Source organism: Schistocerca cancellata, chromosome 8 (assembly GCF_023864275.1).
Source record: "Schistocerca cancellata isolate TAMUIC-IGC-003103 chromosome 8, iqSchCanc2.1, whole genome shotgun sequence".
NCBI classification, from domain to species: domain Eukaryota; kingdom Metazoa; phylum Arthropoda; class Insecta; order Orthoptera; family Acrididae; genus Schistocerca; species Schistocerca cancellata.
Window position 1 is genome coordinate 18,019,802 of NC_064633.1, and position 19,828 is coordinate 18,039,629.

A 19,828-nucleotide genomic window follows, 5' to 3' on the forward strand; every position below is an offset into this window, starting at 1 on the left:
ATTACTCTGCTGTCACGTAACTTTCCACAGTGAACACCCATTGCTCCACTGTGAGTACCGTCGTCCCCTTTCCACTGCCCCACTCGTACTGACACAGCCTGCACTATGCTCTGAACCAGTATGGATCATGTGGTGGGTGTACATGTGCTGTGCAAATCACAGAGTGTGATTGTATGCATACATTCACATTCAATCATATCCACTCATCCACACGACTAATATTTTCCACACCCTTATGATCTTTTTAAAAAATAGAAGGAAAGGCAACTACTCGCCTTTTGTACTACTTAGAAATAAAGACAGAAATAGCCTTTGAGCTACCACTAGTAACTTTTCACTGGTGTTAAATGTTTCTCTGCATTACACATCAATCCAGTTGAGTGCTTTCCTTTCCTGTTTTGTTTATTGTCACCTTATTACTTATCCAGGATTTTTCATTATTTTAATACCTAAGTTCAATTATCACACATGAAATGAAAGTCTGCCTCCTCGCTGAAAAATTTACCCTGTCTTGTTCACAATGTGTAAGGACTGACTATACGCCATAAGAGCAACATAGTGCTGTTAGTAAATGAAATTTTATACATATATTTAAAAAGAAAGATGATGAGACTTACCCAACAAAAGCGCTGGCAGGTCGATAGACACACAAATAAACACAAACATACACACAAAACTCAAGCTTTCGCAACAAACTGTTGCCTCATCAGGAAAGAGGGAAGGAGAGGGAAAGACGAAAGGATATGGGTTTTAAGGGAGAGGGTAAGGAGTCATTCCAATCCCGGGAGCGGAAAGACTTACCTTAGGGGGAAAAAAGGACAGGTATACACTCGCACACACACACATATCCATCCATACATACAAGACACAAGCAGACAATGTCTGCTTGTGTCTTGTATGTATGGATGGATATGTGTGTGTGTGCGAGTGTATACCTGTCCTTTTTTCCCCCTAAGGTAAGTCTTTCCGCTCCCGGGATTGGAATGACTCCTTACCCTCTCCCTTAAAACCCATATCCTTTCGTCTTTCCCTCTCCTTCCCTCTTTCCTGATGAGGCAACAGTTTGTTGCGAAAGCTTGAGTTTTGTGTGTATGTTTGTGTTTATTTGTGTGTCTATCGACCTGCCAGCGCTTTTGTTGGGTAAGTCTCATCATCTTTCTTTTTAAATATATTTTTCCCACGTGGAATGTTTCCCTCTATTATATTCAAATTTTATACATATATGTATATATTATCTTTTCAGATCAGAAAGTCTGAAGGCAAAAAGTACATTTTAAACTCATTTGAGCCAGGTATTATCGATGACTCTGAAGAGAAAGACCGAATTACAAACATGGCTCAGCGTGATTTTTTGATTCGCAGCTATGGAATTACAGAACAGGTAAGATGTTGTGATGTACAAATATCATTTATACTTGACTTCAGTGATAATGTCATGACTTTTAATGTACATGTCTTCCAGCCATATTTTGAATTATTTGATTTACAATTTTCTTAAACAACGTAGTAAGTGTGTTACAAATATTTTTCTTTTTTACTGATTTTTTAAAACTTTGTAGCAGGCTTTCATTGAATGGTTGGTATATGTTATCAAGCTCATGCCAATTCAGGTTTTTCAGCATCTCTGTGATGCTCTTCTATAGGTCAAATACATCTGTGACTATTTGTACTGCTATTCATTGTATATGTTCAGTACCCTCAGTCCTATTGAGTATGGATTTGAAACAGTTGAAAAATATTCTAGGGTGGGACACATGAGCATTTCTCAGGTAGTGTCCTGTATAATGACTGTTTTTTTCCTAGTATTCTCTCAATTAACTAAAACTTGACACCTATTTTACCTACAACTGACCCTATATGATCATTCCATTTCATATCCCACTACAAATTGTTGAACCGTGATATTTGTATTAATTGACTGATTCCAGTTATTGCTCTTCAATATTTTAGTTGTGGATACTATATTTTTGGGTTCTGAGAAGTGCACAATTTTTTCTTTTGTGAACAGTTAAAGCAAGTTGTCAGTCTTTGCACTATTTTGAAAATTAATGAAGACTTGCGTTATTAGTTGCCTCAGGTGGAGGAAATGCTTTTTTGTTTATTTAAGATTTTTGTTATTTTAACTATGATAAACTGATACTTCAGTTGCATGTTTGGCACTCTAATGTAGAATGCATCTCAAATTTGGCTAAGTAAAAAAAATCAGTGAATTTCACATTTTTATTTACATATATAAGCCAACCTATAGATTTTCCTTTGTGGGTCTGCTCCAAATTCTAGGTTATAATGTTTTACTGTTTGTGTCATTTTTTTTTCATAATTTTTCATTGTTTGTGTCAAGGCTTGTATGTGCTTTATCTAAATTTTATATTTTTGAACATTTGCAACTGCAGTGCAATATTTGTGCTCTATCATAAATTGATACCTAATTTGTGATTTTTTTACTGTATTTACATGAAAAAGTGTACGGTTTTGAAACAATTTCTGATACTAAGAGTTTTACGGATAACATATTCCATAATAATTTGTGAGCTACAGTTGTATATTCTGATTTGTGTAATATTTCTACTTTTTCTGTTCATTGGCCCATTTCTTCTTAGTCAGTATTTGAAACTATATGAGTATGACATTAATCTATCTCTTTTGAATTCAACCTCTGTGTTACAATACTTAGTTTTTTGCATGTTATAACTCTTGTATCATATTCCATTTAGGTCCCCAATTCAACAGTAATTATTATTGTCAGTATTTGTTCCGTATTAACACTGTTTTAGACATTAATCAAACAATTCCAGGATGGAATGTAACAATTATGAGAAGGAAAGTTGTCACTCACCATATAGCAGAGATGCTGAGTCGTGGATAGGCACAACAAAAAGATTCTCACAATTAAAGCTTTCAGCCATTAAGACCTTCATCAACGCAAGACACACATATGTGTGCCCCCCCCCCCCCCCCCCCCCCCCCACACACACACACACTCAAACGCAACTTACACATACGACTGCAGTCTCAGGCAACTGAAACCACACTGCTATCTCTCACCACTCTTCCTACCACCCAAAGTGGTTTAAGTTGCCTGAGACTGCAGTCGTGTTTGTGTGTGTGTGTGTGTGTGTAGTGTTGACGAAGGCCTTAATGGCTGGAAGCTTTAATTGTGAGAGTATTTTTGCTCTGCCTATCTGCAACTCAGCATCTCCGCTATATTGTGAGTTGCAACTTTCCTTCTCGTAACTGTTTCAGGCATTGTTAAATGAGTTTGTTAGCATACATAACTTTTTAAAAAATCTGAAAATTTTACCAGGCTTTTTCTTTCATTTTTTACACAAAACACATTCCTGGCCGCTCAGATTCAGATCTTCAAATAACAGCTTGTAATTGTTGTAGAGTAACAGATCCAAAAATCAAATATTGTCAGTGAAGCTAATTTGAGGTTAATTATTTAGTTGTCAATATATAAAATAAAGGGAAGTCAACCTTTCACCTTCAAGCAGACTGATGTGTGGCATACAGACACATACAACAGAACACAGTATTAACAACCAGTTTTCAAGCTGTTGCACTTCTTGTGACAGAAAATACACACTACCAAATAGACAACCAAACTCATACTACCCCTTCTGGGCCGATGTATGTGGTAGACAGTAGAGAAGGACAAACAAGGCCAGAGTGTAAGAGGATAGTGCAAGTTAGGGGCAGGAAAGACAGATGACACACTGCCTGCAAACAACATGAAAGGGATTCTGAAGGAGTAGAGCATACAAGAGATATCGAGAAGCAGAAGGGGGAAAGAGATGAAGGTGGAGGAGACAGAGGAAGGAAGGAGAGAGAGACAGTTGGGGTGGGTAAAGGGAGAGGGGAAAGAGAGAGAGAGACAGTGAGAGACTGACAGAGACAGAGACAAAGTCCCCACACTGGGGGTAGGAAGAGTGATGAGAGATGACAGTGCACATTTTGGATGGGAAAGTAGTGATGTGGATAATAACAGAAGAGAAAAATGAAAAGTAAAGTGAGACAGTGGGAAACAGGTTAGTGGATGTTTAGCTGAGGGGGAGTGTAGTGATGTGGGCCAGGCAAATGGCCAGTGGGCAGGACATTTATAAATGGGCATTTGCCTGGGAATTTATCCAAATCAGTTTTAAATGCCCAAAATCTGAGTGTTTATTAAAAAAAATACTTTTTAAAGGTTTTTCTGCTAGAATGTATAATTCACCATTTAAAATGAGGAATGAGAAGATACTTCCAATATCTCTCTCTCTCTCTCTCTCTCACTCTCTCTCTCTCTCTCTCTCTCTCTCTCTCTCTCTCTCTCACACACACACACACACACACACACACACACACACACACACACAGCATTGAACAGCTGTGTAGTGATAACCCAGTATATAAAAACATTTTCCGCAGGTCATCACTTTGTAATGTAACACACCTTATAATCTGTGTCAAATCTCTGAATATTACTGACAAATGGTTACTGATAACAAAATAATTACTGAATGTATTAAATAGCTAGCATGTGCTTCTTGATGATAAATGTATTCTTAAATGTTAAACTGTTTTCAGTGAAAAAACAAGCTTCATTGTCAGATGTAGTGACATTTGAAACAGACAATAGATTTCTATTCTGCTTATTTCTTTATCTACTTTCATATATGTGTAGTGCTGTGAAGATAAACTGAGGACACAAACATAAAAAAAATTATGTAATAACAAAGAATCAATGTCCAAGACGCTGGAAGCATTTGATTCCAATACTAGTTGATTCCTAGAGAACCAGTTACCCTTGGAACTGTGAATTTGGCATTAGCACATGACATCTGATTAGAATCATTATGGATATTTTTTTTTAACTCTGATTCAAATTATTCTAAGTAAATATTAGTGCTGTTGCTATTATTGCAAATAGTAGATGAAATTTTGGGTGTATGTCTGGTGATTTCAGGTAATTCATGCAATTCTCTTGGTTATTTAGTTAATTGGAATTGGCAACACTGGTGTGACTATCTAATAGCCATTAAGTCTATGTGGTTGTGTAAGAAGCAACTTAACCTCGTGTTTGTGTTATTTAAAGTGTTATAGATATCATCTACAGTGTGATGGCTGGAGCAGTCTCAAAAATGAATCCATTATTAACATCATATTTTCAAAGCCTGAATCATTTTTTGTTGAGATTGTAATGACTAAAAGTAACAGCCGCAATGCTGAGTATCTTGCTCAGCTTTTCACAAATGCTTTGGAGAAGCATGAACCAGAAAAGTTTCTTGTGCTGATAGATGACAATGCTGCAAACAGCAGCTTTTTCAACTTGGTTATTCAACCACTATAGAAGCAATGTTGCAGAATACCTTTTCCAATACAAAATATCAGCTTAAAATTTTTTATTAGCGCCACTTATCAATCAATCTTTAAAATGCATAAATGCCCAGATATTTATGAATTTTGAGCATTTGCGCAGGCATTTATCATAGGCATTTGTCCCAACATATAAATGCCCAGGTATTTTACATCACTACGGAAGTATGAGAATGCAGAAAATGCTGGAGTATCAACTCCTATTTGTGTAACTCACAGAAAGTTATTTTAGAAAAGAGTATCCAAATGGCATGTATAGTGGAGCAGTTGTTACAGTCACTGGTGTTGTGGTGCACAGCATTTTTGGCAACTGAATGGTCAAGTTCATGGTTTGCTGCAGTTTGGCGGTTGTCATTCATAGAACGCTATACAGTAGTTGAAGCATAGCTGATATATAACATGGGTTCTTTCACAGGTGGCCCTAAGTTTGTTGGGTACGAAATGCCTGTGAATGGATTATGGTTGAAGGATTTTGGGTGTGTGTGTGGGTGAATCTTGCATGTGGATTGTCCACAAGGGAATGAGCCATGCAATGCAGGATTGAGACCATAATTGGAATAGGGATGGACAGTGATATTCTGCAGGTTGGGTGGGCAGTGTAAAATTATTTTTGATGATGTGGTTAGTATTTTGGGTAGGGTATCCCATTTTGCGGGGCAAGAAGAGAGGTAGTCAAAGACCTAACGAACCATGTGGTTGAGCTTTTCAATGCCAGTATGATACTGGCTGATCTGAGGAGAGCTGATCAATGGCTGGTAAGGAGATGACACAGGAGATTTGTTTATGGATGAGCTGGATAGGGTATTGTTAGTCAAGAAAACCCTGGTAAGGTTGTTGGCATATATTTAGAGCTACTGCTTTCCAGTGCAGATTCTACATCCACAGGTTATGAGGATGAAAGGGAGAGACCTTCTGACATGGAATAGGTGACAGCTGTCTAAGTGGAGATACTATTGATGGTTGGATTGATGGTTGGTGTGCTTGATATGATTCGGTTTCATTGTTAACATTTATATGGTCTGAACTGATGGCTAGGACAACCATTGTTTTTTCTCCATAATCTCAACAAATATGATCCCATCATATGATTTCTTCCTTACAGGGATAACAACCTGGGGATACAGCACCTGCAGTGGAAAGGAGGATTTGTTGAAATAGGTCAATAACCAAGCCTTTATTGACTGACAACACCATATCCAGGTCACCCATAAACAAATCTCTTGTGTCATATCCTTGTGCCACACAAGGAAACCTATGAACCAGCTGCCAATCAGCATGCATCTGGCCTCTGACCCCGTATCACCCTTGCCTTGAAAAGCTCAGTCATATCCTACTCCAGGGCTTTGACTATCTCTCAACCACCCACGTCACCCAAAATAGTGTTTCACTGCCCACACAATGTGCAGGATACCCTGGTTCATCCCTGTTCCAATCCTGCTTCCAGTCCTACACCCCAAGGGTCATTCCCGTGTGGATGACATAGGAGCAAGACCTGTCCTTTACACCCCCCACCCCCACCCCCCTGCCTGCCACTGCTACTGCAGTTCAGTGACAGGCATTTCCTGCCCAATAAAATGCAAGGCCATCTGTGAAAGCTGCCATATTATTTATCAGCTATGCTATATATATTATATATCAGCATTCTACATAGGTAATATAGGAAATTAATTGTCTACTTGGATGAATGGCCACCAGCAAACTGTGATGACAAACCACAAACTTTACCATCAGTTGCCCAACTAGCTGTGCATCACAACACCGATGACTCCTCGCTTTACCTATACCCCTTTGTCTTCTGTCATTTTCCACATTACTCCTTCTCCATCCAGATCATGCATTGCCTCCTCCCACCACTCTTTCTCTCCACCTCGTGTGGGCTTCCTCTCTCTTCCTCTCTCTGTCCCCCCCCCTCTCTCTCTCTCTCTCTCTCTCTCTCTCTCTCTGTCTATCTCTCCCTCTCTCCCTACTCCACCTGCCTCCTTTCCCATTTCTCCCATTCATTCTCCTCGCACTGTCTTCACCTTTCTCTCATCATCCTTCCATCCCCCCTTCATCTGTATCTTTTATGAGCTCTACTCCTTCAGAATTTCTTTCATTTGGTTTGCAGCTGCTGAATCATCTGTCTTTTGTACTCCTGCCTCAAATTATCCCACTATGCCCCCCTTGTCTCATGTGTCCTTTTCTACCTCACCCCATGTCCATCAGCCCATGCAACTACTCTGTAATATCACCACAGCCACAGTAGCTTGTGTTTGGGTGTGTATGTGGTTCTGTATGTGTATGTAGATACTTTCTGCCAGAATTAGTGCCAGAGCTCGAAAGTTAGTTGTTAATACCGTGTTCTGTTACATGTGACTATGCCCTGCACATCAGTCTGCGAAAGATGAGCTGAATTACATAAAGCACCACCTGCGAATTTTCTATTGTCTCATCTGTCATTGCAAATCTTTGTCTTTTCAGTGGGGCTTTCAACTTTGGAAAGGAAAATAGACTGCAGGGGCCAGGCCTGGAGGGTACAGAGAATGAGGCAGCACACTGATTTTATTTTTTGTGCTGTAGTCATGCACCAACAGGAATGAATGTGCGGGTGCATTATTGTGATGCAAGAGGCATGAATTGTCTCACCACATTTCAGGCCATTTCCTTCTCACATTTTCTGGTAGTCATCACAACATGTCCCAATATTACCACTGATTAACAGTTATTTGCTGTGGCACGAATTCATGATGTTTGCTGTAACACGAATTTATGATGAATTAATCGTTCAATGCGAAAGAAAACTATCAGCATGGCTTTGACATTTGATCTTATGTGATGAGCTTTTTATGGTATGGAGAACCTTCCCCAATCCATTGCGAAGATTGGACCTTGATCTCACTGAACTGTAGACTCACATCTCATCACCAGTTATGATTATCTTAAGGAACATCTTGTTCTCATTTGTGCAATTCAAAAGGTCTTCACACATTATGAGGTGAAGATATTTCTGGTCTTGACTCATGATTCATGGGATGAATTTGGTGGTAACAATGCATTCCAAGATGCTGTGTCAGGATTTTATGACACGATACAACTCAAATGTTACATTGTTATGCAATCTCTTGGACAATCAGTCAATTTCATTGACATTCCTGAGCATGTTGGTAGATGACATGAGCATTATTGGTAGATGTCAAAGGGTGTCCTGAACGAGGGCAATCTTTAACTTCCTTCCAGCAATTTTTAAACCATGTGAACCATTCTCAACACCATGTATGGCTGAAGCACTCATCACTGAAGGCTTCCTGCATCATTTGGTGTGACTCTGTAAAAGTTTTCTGGAGTTCCACAGAAATTTATTGCAGGCACATTAGTCCTCTAAGTCTGCCATCTTGAACTTCGCAGACTGAGTAACAAGACATTCTACTCAACACAGCACTGAACAATAACTAACAGACACCCAACAATGAAACTTCCGGCAGTTACACATTAAACACAGACACGTGCAGGGATGCCAACCACATTTAGCTCCAGCATACCATTGGCATAAAATTATGAATGTTCCAGAAGCTTTTTTTCTTTTTTTTCTTTTTTTTTAAAAAAAAGAAAAAAGCTGTTAGTGGCTTCAAAGTTGATGTCCAGACACTCATGAATGATACAGGAACTGTAACTGGGCGTATAAAAACAAAAGCATAAATGCTGAATTCCATTATGAAATGTTCGTTTACTAAGATAGATACAGGAGTTCTAACTGAGTTGACTTGTCACACCACAGCATAGATTAGTGATGTACATATTAGTGTCAGTGGTCTTCAAAATCAATACCACAAATTGATAAGATTGGTAATGGTACCAGGGTCAATTGAAATTCCTCCCAAATTCCATACAAAATTTTCAGCTGTTTTAACTCCCATTTTAACCGTAAATATACTGTAGATCCCTTGAACAAATATCTGTACAAGCGATTGGAAGAAAGCTTAGGTTGCACTCATCTACAGGAAGAGTAGCAGAAAGTAGCCACAGAACTGTCATCCATGTGTCCCACCTTTTGTAGAACCATAGAACATATTCTAAGAGCAGACATAATTAACTATCTCAAACAGAACAACCTCCTCCATGCCAATCAAGATAAATTCTGAAAACGTCTATCATGCAAAACCCAACTTATGCGATCTCAAATGCCACTCTGAAAGTCATGGATCAATGCAGTCAGGTGGATGCAGTATTTTTTCACTTTCAAAAACCATTTACTTCTACCACACCATGACTTAACAAAAGTACACTTATGTAGGGTGGCTGGATTGAAGATTTTTTCATATGGAGGATGTAGCATGTCATCTTGGGTGGAGAATCATCAGCAGAAGTAGAAGTAACTTGAGGTGTATCCCAGGGAAGTGTACCAGGAATGTCGCTGTTCATGTTGTATATTAACAGCATGACAGACAATATTAATAACAACCTTAGACTTCTTGCAGATGATCCAGTTATCATTAAAGAAGTATTGTCTTTAAAAATCTACAGAAATTTTCAATCGGATATACATAAGATTTCAAAGTGATGCAAAAATGGGCACCTTGTCTTAAGGTTATACAAATACAAAGTTATACACTTCCCAAAAATGTAGTAGTCTATGGCTTCAGTATCAGTGATTCACATATAGAATCACTCAACTCATAAAAATCACTGAGAGTATCAAATTGTAATGATATGAAATGGAATGATCACATAAGCCCAGCATTAGTAAGGGCATGTGGCAGTCTTCAGTTCATTCATGATATACTGGGAAAATGCACTCAGTCTACAAAGGAGACTCTTAAAAATCACTTGTGTGTCCCATATTCAAATACTGCTCAAATGTATGGAACCCATACCATACAGGACTAATGGGGGATACTGAACATATACAAAGGAAGGGGCGGGGCCATGAATGGTCACAGTTTTGATGGAGTCACAGGACAGAAACACAGAAATATTGAAAAACCCTAATTCCAGACTCTTGAAGCTGTATACAAATTATTTAATGAAAGCATACTCAAAATATTTCAAAAACCAGTATTAAATGAATAATCTAGAGATATTCTTCAGCTGCCTGTAGGGACTGAGAAGAGAAAATTATATTAACTGCAGGAATTTCAGAAGCATTTAAGCAGTCATTCTTCCTGTGCTTCATATGCAATTTGAATAGGAAGAACCCGTAACTGCCCTCAGCATGTACTTCACAGTGATTTGCAGGGTATGTATGTAGATGTAAATCTAGAAGGTATGACTGGATATTTGTGCAGTCTTTTTCAGACACTACTTCATTATTGGGATAACTGCAAAATCTGTAATATGTCCAAGAATATTATTAATATTGTCTGCAAATTCATTAATGTACAACATGAACAGGAATGTTTCCAACACACTTCCCTGGAGCACACCTGAAATCACGTCTACATACTGTCTACCCGACGGGAGGCCCAAGCCACATAGCATTTCCATTTCCATTTTTACATATGTAGTTGACTCTCCATCCAAGACAACATATTGCAAGTTACTAATGAAGAAATCCTTACTTCAGCCACTTTAATTATTGAATTTTGGTTTGGTACTGAGTCCAATGCTTTTCAGAAGTAGTGAAATGCTGGATCTATGTGACTGCCATGATTCATGACTTTCAGGATGTCGCATGAGAGAAGTGAAAGCTGGATTTCATGTGACTGATGTGTTTGGAATACATGCTGGTCGTCATGGAGGAGATAGTTGTGTATCAGATACCTCATAAATTATGTTTGAACTCACGATATGTTCTAAGATACATATCGAAAATATTGAATTCTGTGGATTACCTCTGCTCCCCTCCTTGTGCAGGTATGAGGTATGTAAGTAGTGCTCTCTTTCACCTCCTGGGTAACAGGAATTCCAATCTGCCATCAGGCTTTGTTCAGTTTTAATTGTTTCAACTATTTCTCAACACCATTTCAGCATGAGTTCCTGTACCAGCCATGGGTTCCTGGAAACACTTTTTGCCACTAACAGGCTGTGTATATATCCATAGAGATCATTTGATAGCACTCTGCCACAGTAATCACTGAAGGCTTCATACACATTGCAGATTTGACAGACAGCATTTCTCTATCTATAGCCCTACCCTTTGCAGTAGTCACTTGTTCTTTAGAAGTTTCTGTTCAGATGTTTTATACTGTGGAGAGTCTTTAATATCCCAAGCTGTGCTACAAAGCATGTAACTATCCAGTACTTTGCCTGTACAAATGTCTGCTTGTGTCTGTGTATATGCGGATGGATATGTGTGTGTGTGCGAGTGTATACCTGTCCTTTTTTCCCCCTAAGGTAAGTCTTTCTGCTCCCGGGATTGGAATGACTCCTTACCCTCTCCCTTAAACCCAAATCCTTTCGTCTTTCCCTCTCCTTCCCTCTTCCCTGATGAGACAACAGTTTGTTGCGAAAGCTTGAATTTTGTGTGTATGTTTGTGTTCGTTTGTGTGTCTGTCGACCTGCCAGCACTTTCATTTGGTAAGTCAATATATACTCCTGGAAATTGAAATAAGAACACCGTGAATTCATTGTCCCAGGAAGGGGAAACTTTATTGACACATTCCTGGGGTCAGATACATCACATGATCACACTGACAGAACCACAGGCACATAGACACAGGCAACAGAGCATGCACAATGTCGGCACTAGTACAGTGTATATCCACCTTTCGCAGCAATGCAGGCTGCTATTCTCCCATGGAGACGATCGTAGAGATGCTGGATGTAGTCCTGTGGAACGGCTTGCCATGCCATTTCCACCTGGCGCCTCAGTTGGACCAGTGTTCGTGCTGGACGTGCAGACCGCGTGAGACGACGCTTCATCCAGTCCCAAATATGCTCAATGGGGGACAGATCCGGAGATCTTGCTGGCCAGGGTAGTTGACTTACACCTTCTAGAGCACGTTGGGTGGCACGGGATACATGCGGACGTGCATTGTCCTGTTGGAACAGCAAGTTCCCTTGCCGGTCTAGGAATGGTAGAACGATGGGTTCGATGACGGTTTGGATGTACCGTGCACTAGTGCACTATTCAGTGTCCCCTCGATGATCACCAGTGGTGTACGGCCAGTGTAGGAGATCGCTCCCCACACCATGATGCCAGGTGTTGGCCCTGTGTGCCTCGGTCGTATGCAGTCCTGATTGTGGCGCTCACCTGCACGGCACCAAACACGCATACGACCATCATTGGCACCAAGGCAGAAGCGACTCTCATCGCTGAAGACGACACGTCTCCATTCGTCCCTCCATTCACACCTGTCGCGACACCACTGGAGGCGGGCTGCACGATGTTGGGGCGTGAGCGGAAGACGGCCTAACGGTGTGCGGGACCTTTTGTCTTTCCCTCTCCTTCCCTCTTTCCTGACGAGGCAACCATTGGTTGCGAAAGCTAGAATTTTGTGTGTATGTTTGTGTTTGTTTGTGTGTCTATCGACCTGCCAGTATATATATATATATATATATATATATATATATATATATATATATATATAATGATATGAATATAATAGAGGGAAACATTCCACGTGGGAAAAATATATTTAAAAAGAAAGATGATGAGACTTACCAATCAAAAGCGCTGGCAGGTCGACAGACACACAAACAAACACAAACATACACACAAAATCTAGCTTTCGCAACCAACGGTTGCCTCGTCAGGAAAGAGGGAAGGAGAAGGAAAGACAAAAGGATATGGGTTTTAAGGGAGAGGGTAAGGAGTCATTCCAATCCCGGGAGCGGAAAGACTTACCTTAGGGGGAAAAAAGGACAGGTATACACTCGCACACACACACATATCCATCCATACATACAAGACACAGGCAGACATTTGTAAAGGCAAAAAAAAAAAAAAAAAATAAAAAAATAAAAAAAAAAATGTCGGCCTGTGTCTTGTATGTATGGATGGATATGTGTGTGTGTGCGAGTGTATACCTGTCCTTTTCTCCCCCTAAGGTAAGTCTTTCCGCTCCCAGGATTGGAATGACTCCTTACCCTCTCCCTTAAAACCCATATCCTTTTGTCTTTCCTTCTCCTTCCCTCTTTCCTGACGAGGCAACCGTTGGTTGCGAAAGCAAGATTTTGTGTGTATGTTTGTGTTTGTTTGTGTGTCTGTCGACCTGCCAGCGCTTTTGTTTGGTAAGTCTCATCATCTTCCTTTTTTTATATATATATATATATATATATATATATATATATATATATATATATATATATATATATATATATATATAATAGAGGGAAACATTCCACGTGGGAAAAATATATTTAAAAAGAAAGATGATGAGACTTACCCAACAAAAGCGCTGGCAGGTCGATAGACACACAAATAAACACAAACATACACACAAAACTGTAGCTTTCGCAACCAATGGTTGCCTCGTCAGGAAAGAGGGAAGGAGAGGGAAAGACAAAAGGATTTGGGTTTTAAGGGAGAGGGTAAGGAGTCATTCCAATCCCGGGAGCGGAAAGACTCACCCTAGGGGGAAAAAAGGACAGGCACACACTCGCGCACACACACACATATCCATCCTCATATACACAGACACAAGCAGACATTTGTAAAGGCCTTTACAAATGTCTGCCCGTGCCCGTGCATATGAGGATGGATACGTGTGTGTGTGCGCGAGCGCGTGCCCGTCCCTTCCTCCCCCCAGGGCGAGCCCCCCCGCTCCCGGGCCTGGAACGACTCCCCACCCTCTCCCTCAAAACCCAAATCCTTCCGTCCTTCCACCCCCCCCCCACCCCCCCCGACGAGGCAACCATCGGTTGCGAAAGCTAGACCTTGTGTGTATGTTTGTGTCCGTTTGTGCGTCCATCGACCTGCCAGCGCCCCTGTCTGGTAAGTCTCATCATCCTTCTTTCCAAACACAAATGTCTGCTTGTGTCTGTGTGTGTGTGGATGGATGTGTGTGTGTGTGCGAGTGTGGACCTGTCCTTTTTTCCCCCTAGGGTGGGTCTTTCTGCTCCCGGGATTGGAGTGGTTCCTTGCCCTCTCCCTTAGGGCCCAATCCTTTTGTCTTTCCTTCTCCTTCCCTCTTTCCTGGCGGGGCAACCGTTGGTTGCGAGAGCTGGAGTTTTGTGTGTATGTTTGTGTTTGTTTGTGTGTCTATCGACCTGCCAGCGCTTTTGTTGGGTAGGTCTCATCATCTTTCTTTTTAGATGTGTGTGTGTGTCTATATATATATATATATATATATATATTTAAAAAGAAAGATGATGAGACTTACCCAACAAAAGCGCTGGCAGGTCGATAGACACACAAATAAACACAAACATACACACAAAACTCAAGCTTTCGCAACAAACTGTTGCCTCATCAGGAAAGAGGGAAGGAGAGGGAAAGACGAAAGGATATGGGTTTTAAGGGAGAGGGTAAGGAGTCATTCCAATCCCGGGAGCGGAAAGACTTACCTTAGGGGGAAAAAAGGACAGGTATACACTCGCACACACACACATATCCATCCATACATGTGTCTTGTATGTATGGATGGATATGTGTGTGTGTGCGAGTGTATACCTGTCCTTTTTTCCCCCTAAGGTAAGTCTTTCCGCTCCCGGGATTGGAATGACTCCTTACCCTCTCCCTTAAAACCCATATCCTTTCGTCTTTCCCTCTCCTTCCCTCTTTCCTGATGAGGCAACAGTTTGTTGCGAAAGCTTGAGTTTTGTGTGTATGTTTGTGTTTATTTGTGTGTCTATCGACCTGCCAGCGCTTTTGTTGGGTAAGTCTCATCATCTTTCTTTTTAAATATATTTTTCCCACGTGGAATGTTTCCCTCTATTATATATATATATATATATATATATATATATATATATATATATATATATATATTTAAAAAGAAAGATGATGAGACTTACCCAACAAAAGCGCTGGCAGGTCGATAGACACACAAATAAACACAAACATACACACAAAACTCTAGCTTTCGCAACCAAAGGTCGCCTCGTCAGGAAAGAGGGAAGGAGAAGGAAAGACAAAAGGATATGGGTTTTAAGGGAGAGGGTAAGGAGTCATTCCAATCCCGGGAGCGGAAAGACTTACCTTAGGGGGAAAAAAGGACAGGTATGTGTGTGTTTGGAAAGAAGGATGATGAGACTTACCAGACAGGGGCGCTGGCGGGTCGATGGACGCACAAACGGACACAAACATACACACAAGGTCTAGCTTTCGCAACCGATGGTTGCCTCGTCGGGGGGGGGAAGGACGGAAGGATTTGGGTTTTGAGGGAGAGGGTGGGGAGTCGTTCCAGTCCCGGGAGCGGGGGGGCTCGCCCTGGGGGGAGGAAGGGACGGGCACGCGCTCGCGCACACACACACGTATCCATCCTCATATGCACGGGCACGGGCAGACATTTGTAAAGGCCTTTACAAATGTCTGCTTGTGTCTGTGTATATGAGGATGGATATGTGTGTGTGTGCGCGAGTGTGTGCCTGTCCTTTTTTCCCCCTAGGGTGAGTCTTTCCGCTCCCGGGATTGGAATGACTCCTTACCCTCTCCCTTAAAACCCAAATCCTTTTGTCTTTCCCTCTCCTTCCCTCTTTCCTGACGAGGCAACCATTGGTTGCGAAAGCTACAGTTTTGTGTGTATGTTTGTGTTTATTTGTGTGTCTATCGACCTGCCAGCGCTTTTGTTGGGTAAGTCTCATCATCTTTCTTTTTAAATATATATATATATATATATATATATATATATATATATATATATATATATATATATATATAATAGAGGGAAACATTCCACGTGGGAAAAATATATCTAAAAAGAAATATGATGAGACTCACCAAACAAAAGCGCTGGCAGGTCGATAGACACACAAACAAACACAAACATACACACAAAATTCTAGCTTTTGCAACCAACGGTTGCCTCGTCAGGAAAGAGGGAAGGAGAGGGAAAGATGAAAGGATGTGGGTTTAAGGGAGAGGGTAAGGAGTCATTCCAATCCCGGGAGCGGAAAGACTTACCTTAGGGGGAAGAAAGGACAGGTGTACACTCGCGCACACACACACATATCCATCCGCATATACACAGACACAAGCAGACATTTGTAAAGGCAAAGAGTTTGGGCAGAGATGTCAGTCGAGGCAGAAGTACAGAGGCAAAGATGTTGTTGAAAGACAGGTGAGGTATGAGCGGCAGCAAATTCAAATTAGAAATTAGCGGAGATTGAGGCCTGGCGGATAGCGAGAAGAGAGGATATGCTGAAGGGCAAGTTCCCATCTTCGGAGTTCTGACAGGTTGGTGTTAGTGGGAAGTATCCAGATAACCCGGACGGTGTAACACTGTGCCTAGATGTGCTGGCTGTGCACCAAGGCATGTTTAGCCACAGGGTCATCCTCATTACCAACAAACACTGTCTGCCTGTGTCCATTCATGCGAATGGACCGTTTGTTGCTGGTCATTCCCACATAGAAGGCTTCACAGTGTAGGCAGGTCAGTTCGTAAATCATGTGGGTGCTTTCACACGTGGCTCTGCCTTTGATCGTGTACACCTTCCGGGTTACAGGACTGGAGTAGGTGGTGGTGGGAGGGTGCATGGGACAGGTTTTACACCGGGGACGGTTACAAGGGTAGGAGCCAGAGGGTAGGAAAGGTGGTTTGGGGATTTCATAGGGATCAACTAAGAGGTTACGAAGATTAGGTGGATGGCGGGAAGTGGGGAGTGGGGAGGATTTCATGAAGGATGGATCTCATTTCAGGGCAGGATTTGAGGAAGTCGTATCCCTGCTGGAGAGTCACATTCAGAGTCTGATCCAGTCCCGGAAAGTATCCTGTCACAAGTGGGGCACTTTTGTGGTTCTTCTGTGGGAGGTTCTGGGTTTGCGAGGATGAGGAAATGGCTGTGGTTATTTGCTTCTGTACCAGGTCGGGAGGGTAGTTGCGGGATGCGAAAGCTGTTGTCAGGTTGTTGGTGTAATGGTTCAGGTATTCCGGACTGGAGCAGATTCATTTGCCACGAAGACCTAGGCTGTAGGGAAGGGACCGTTTGATGTGGAATGGGTGGCAGCTGTCATAATGGAGGTACTGTTGCTTGTTGGTGGGTTTGATGTGGACGGACGTGTGAAGCTGGCCATTGGACAGGTGGAGGTCAACATCAAGGAAAGTGGCATGGGTTTTGGAGTAGGACCAGGTGAATCTGATGGAACCAAAGGAGTTGAGGTTGGAGAGGAAATTCTGGAGTTCTTCTTCACTGTGAGTCCAGATCATGAAGATGTCATCAATAAATCTGTACCAAACTTTGGGTTGGCAGGCCTGGGTAACCAAGAAGGCTTCCTCTAATCGACCCATGAATAGGTTGGTGTACGGGGGGGCCATCCTGGTACCCATGGCTGTTCCCTTTAATTCTTGGTATGTCTGGCCTTCAAAAGTGAAGAAGTTGTGGGTCAGGATGAAGCTGGCTAAGGTAATGAGGAAAGAGGTTTTAGGTAGGGTGGCAGGTGATCGGCGTGAAAGGAAGTGCTCCATCGCAGCGAGGCCCTGGACGTGCGAGATATTTGTGTATAAGGAAGTGGCATCAATGGTTACAAGGATGGTTTCCGGGGGTAACAGATTGGGTAAGGATTCCAGGCATTCAAGAAAGTGGTTGGTGTCTTTGATGAAGGATGGGAGACTGCATGTAATGGGTTGAAGGTGTTGATCTATGTAGGCAGAGATACGTTCTGTGGGGGCTTGGTAACCAGCTACAATGGGGCGGCGGGGATGATTGGGTTTGTGAATTTTAGGAAGTAGGTAGAAGGTAGGTGTGCGGGGTGTCGGTGGGGTCAGGAGGTTGATGGAGTCAGGTGAAAGGTTTTGTAGGGGGCCTAAGGTTCTGAGAATTCCTTGAAGCTCCGCCTGGACATCAGGAATGGGATTACCTTGGCAAACTTTGTATGTGGTGTTGTCTGAAAGCTGACGCAGTCCCTCAGCCACATACTCCCAACGATGAAGTACCACGGTCGTGGAACCCTTGTCCGCCGGAAGGATGACGATGGATTGGTCAGCCTTCAGATCACGGATAGCCTGGGCTTCAGCAGTGGTGATGTTGGGAGTAGGATTAAGCTTTTTTAAGAAGGATTGAGAGGCAAGGCTGGAAGTCAGAAATTCCTGGAAGGTTTGGAGAGGGTGATTTTGAGGAAGAGGAGGTGGGTCCCGCTGTGACGGAGGACGGAAGTGTTCCAGGCACGGTTCAATTTGGATAGTGTTTTGGGGAGTTGGATCATTAGGAGTAGGATTAGGATCATTTTTCTTTGTGACAAAGTGATATTTCCAGCAGAGAGTACGAGTGTAGGACAGTAAATCTTTGACGAGGGCTGTTTGTTTGAATCTGGGAGTGTGGCTGAAGGTGAGGCCTTTGGATAGGACAGAGGTTTCGGATTGGGAGAGAGGTTTGGAGGAAAGGTTAACTACTGAATTAGGGTGTTGTGGTTCCAGATTGTATTGATTGGTATTTTGAGGTTTTGGAGGGAGTGGAGCTGGAATTGGGAGATTGAGTAGATGGGAGAGACTGGGTTGGTGTGCAATGAGAGGAGATTGAGGTTTGCTGGAAAGGTTGTGAAGGGTGAGTAAGTTGCCTTTCCGGAGGTGGGAAACCAGGAGGTTGGATAGTTTTTTGAGGTGAAGGGTGGCATGCTGTTCTAATTTGCGGTTGGCCTGTAGGAGGATGCTCTGAACAGCCGGTGTGGATGTGGGAGAGGAAAGATTGAGGACTTTTATTAAGGATAGGAGTTGACGGGTGTGTTGATTGGCTGAGTTGATGTGTAGGTGAAGGATTAGGTGGGTGAGGGCAATGGATTGTTCAGTTTGGAACTGGTATAGGGACTGATGGAAAGAAGGGTTGCAGCCAGAGATGGGAACTTTAAGTGTGAGGCCTTTGGGGGTAATGCCAAATGTCAGACAAGCCTGAGAAAATAAAATATGTGAGCGTAATCTGGCTAGGGTGAAGGCATGTTTGCGGAGGGAATGTAAATAAAACTTAATGGGGTCATTGTGGGGGTGTTGTGAGGGTGACATGGTATTAGAAGGTGGAAAGTGTAACATGAGGTTGAAATGAAAATGAAAATAAAAATATATGGGGAGGGATAAAGGTGAACTAGAAAGTAATTGGAGATCTGTTGTGAAAAAAGGCGAAAAAGTGTTGGTTAAAGCTGGGCTATGTTGATCCTGTGGTGAACTTGTGTTGGTTGACAACAATGTACACAAAGGTTAGGTGGTTGTGTTGCTGCCAAAACACGTTAAAGGATGGAGAAATTCGTCATATCGGCCTTCATAACATTTTGCTGTTAAGTTAAACTTGAGATTGTGCTGTTAAGCTCATTATTTGACAAGAAATTTCATTCCACAACTCTTCATGTTTAGTTAAAATGTCATTACAAAAATCTGTTTTAACTGATTATCTATGGCTGACATATCATTACTCGAACTTCACATGTCACTTTTAGTAGACATTTCATTACACAGAGTTGATATTTGAGATG

At 41.9% G+C, this 19,828-nt stretch overlaps 1 protein-coding gene across 1 annotated transcript in view; it reads left to right on the top strand.

Annotated features, from left to right (window-relative positions):
• The window catches only part of LOC126094980 (tubulin polyglutamylase ttll6), a 274,712-nt gene extending 273,214 nt beyond the window's left edge, over positions 1–1,498 (top strand). The window contains exons 16-17 of the mRNA XM_049909635.1: positions 1,244–1,381; positions 1,463–1,498. Of these exons, the coding sequence (XP_049765592.1) occupies positions 1,244–1,381; positions 1,463–1,498 (174 nt within the window). The remainder of the gene's footprint in view (positions 1–1,243; positions 1,382–1,462) is intronic.
• Positions 1,499–19,828: the final 18,330 nt, after the last annotated feature.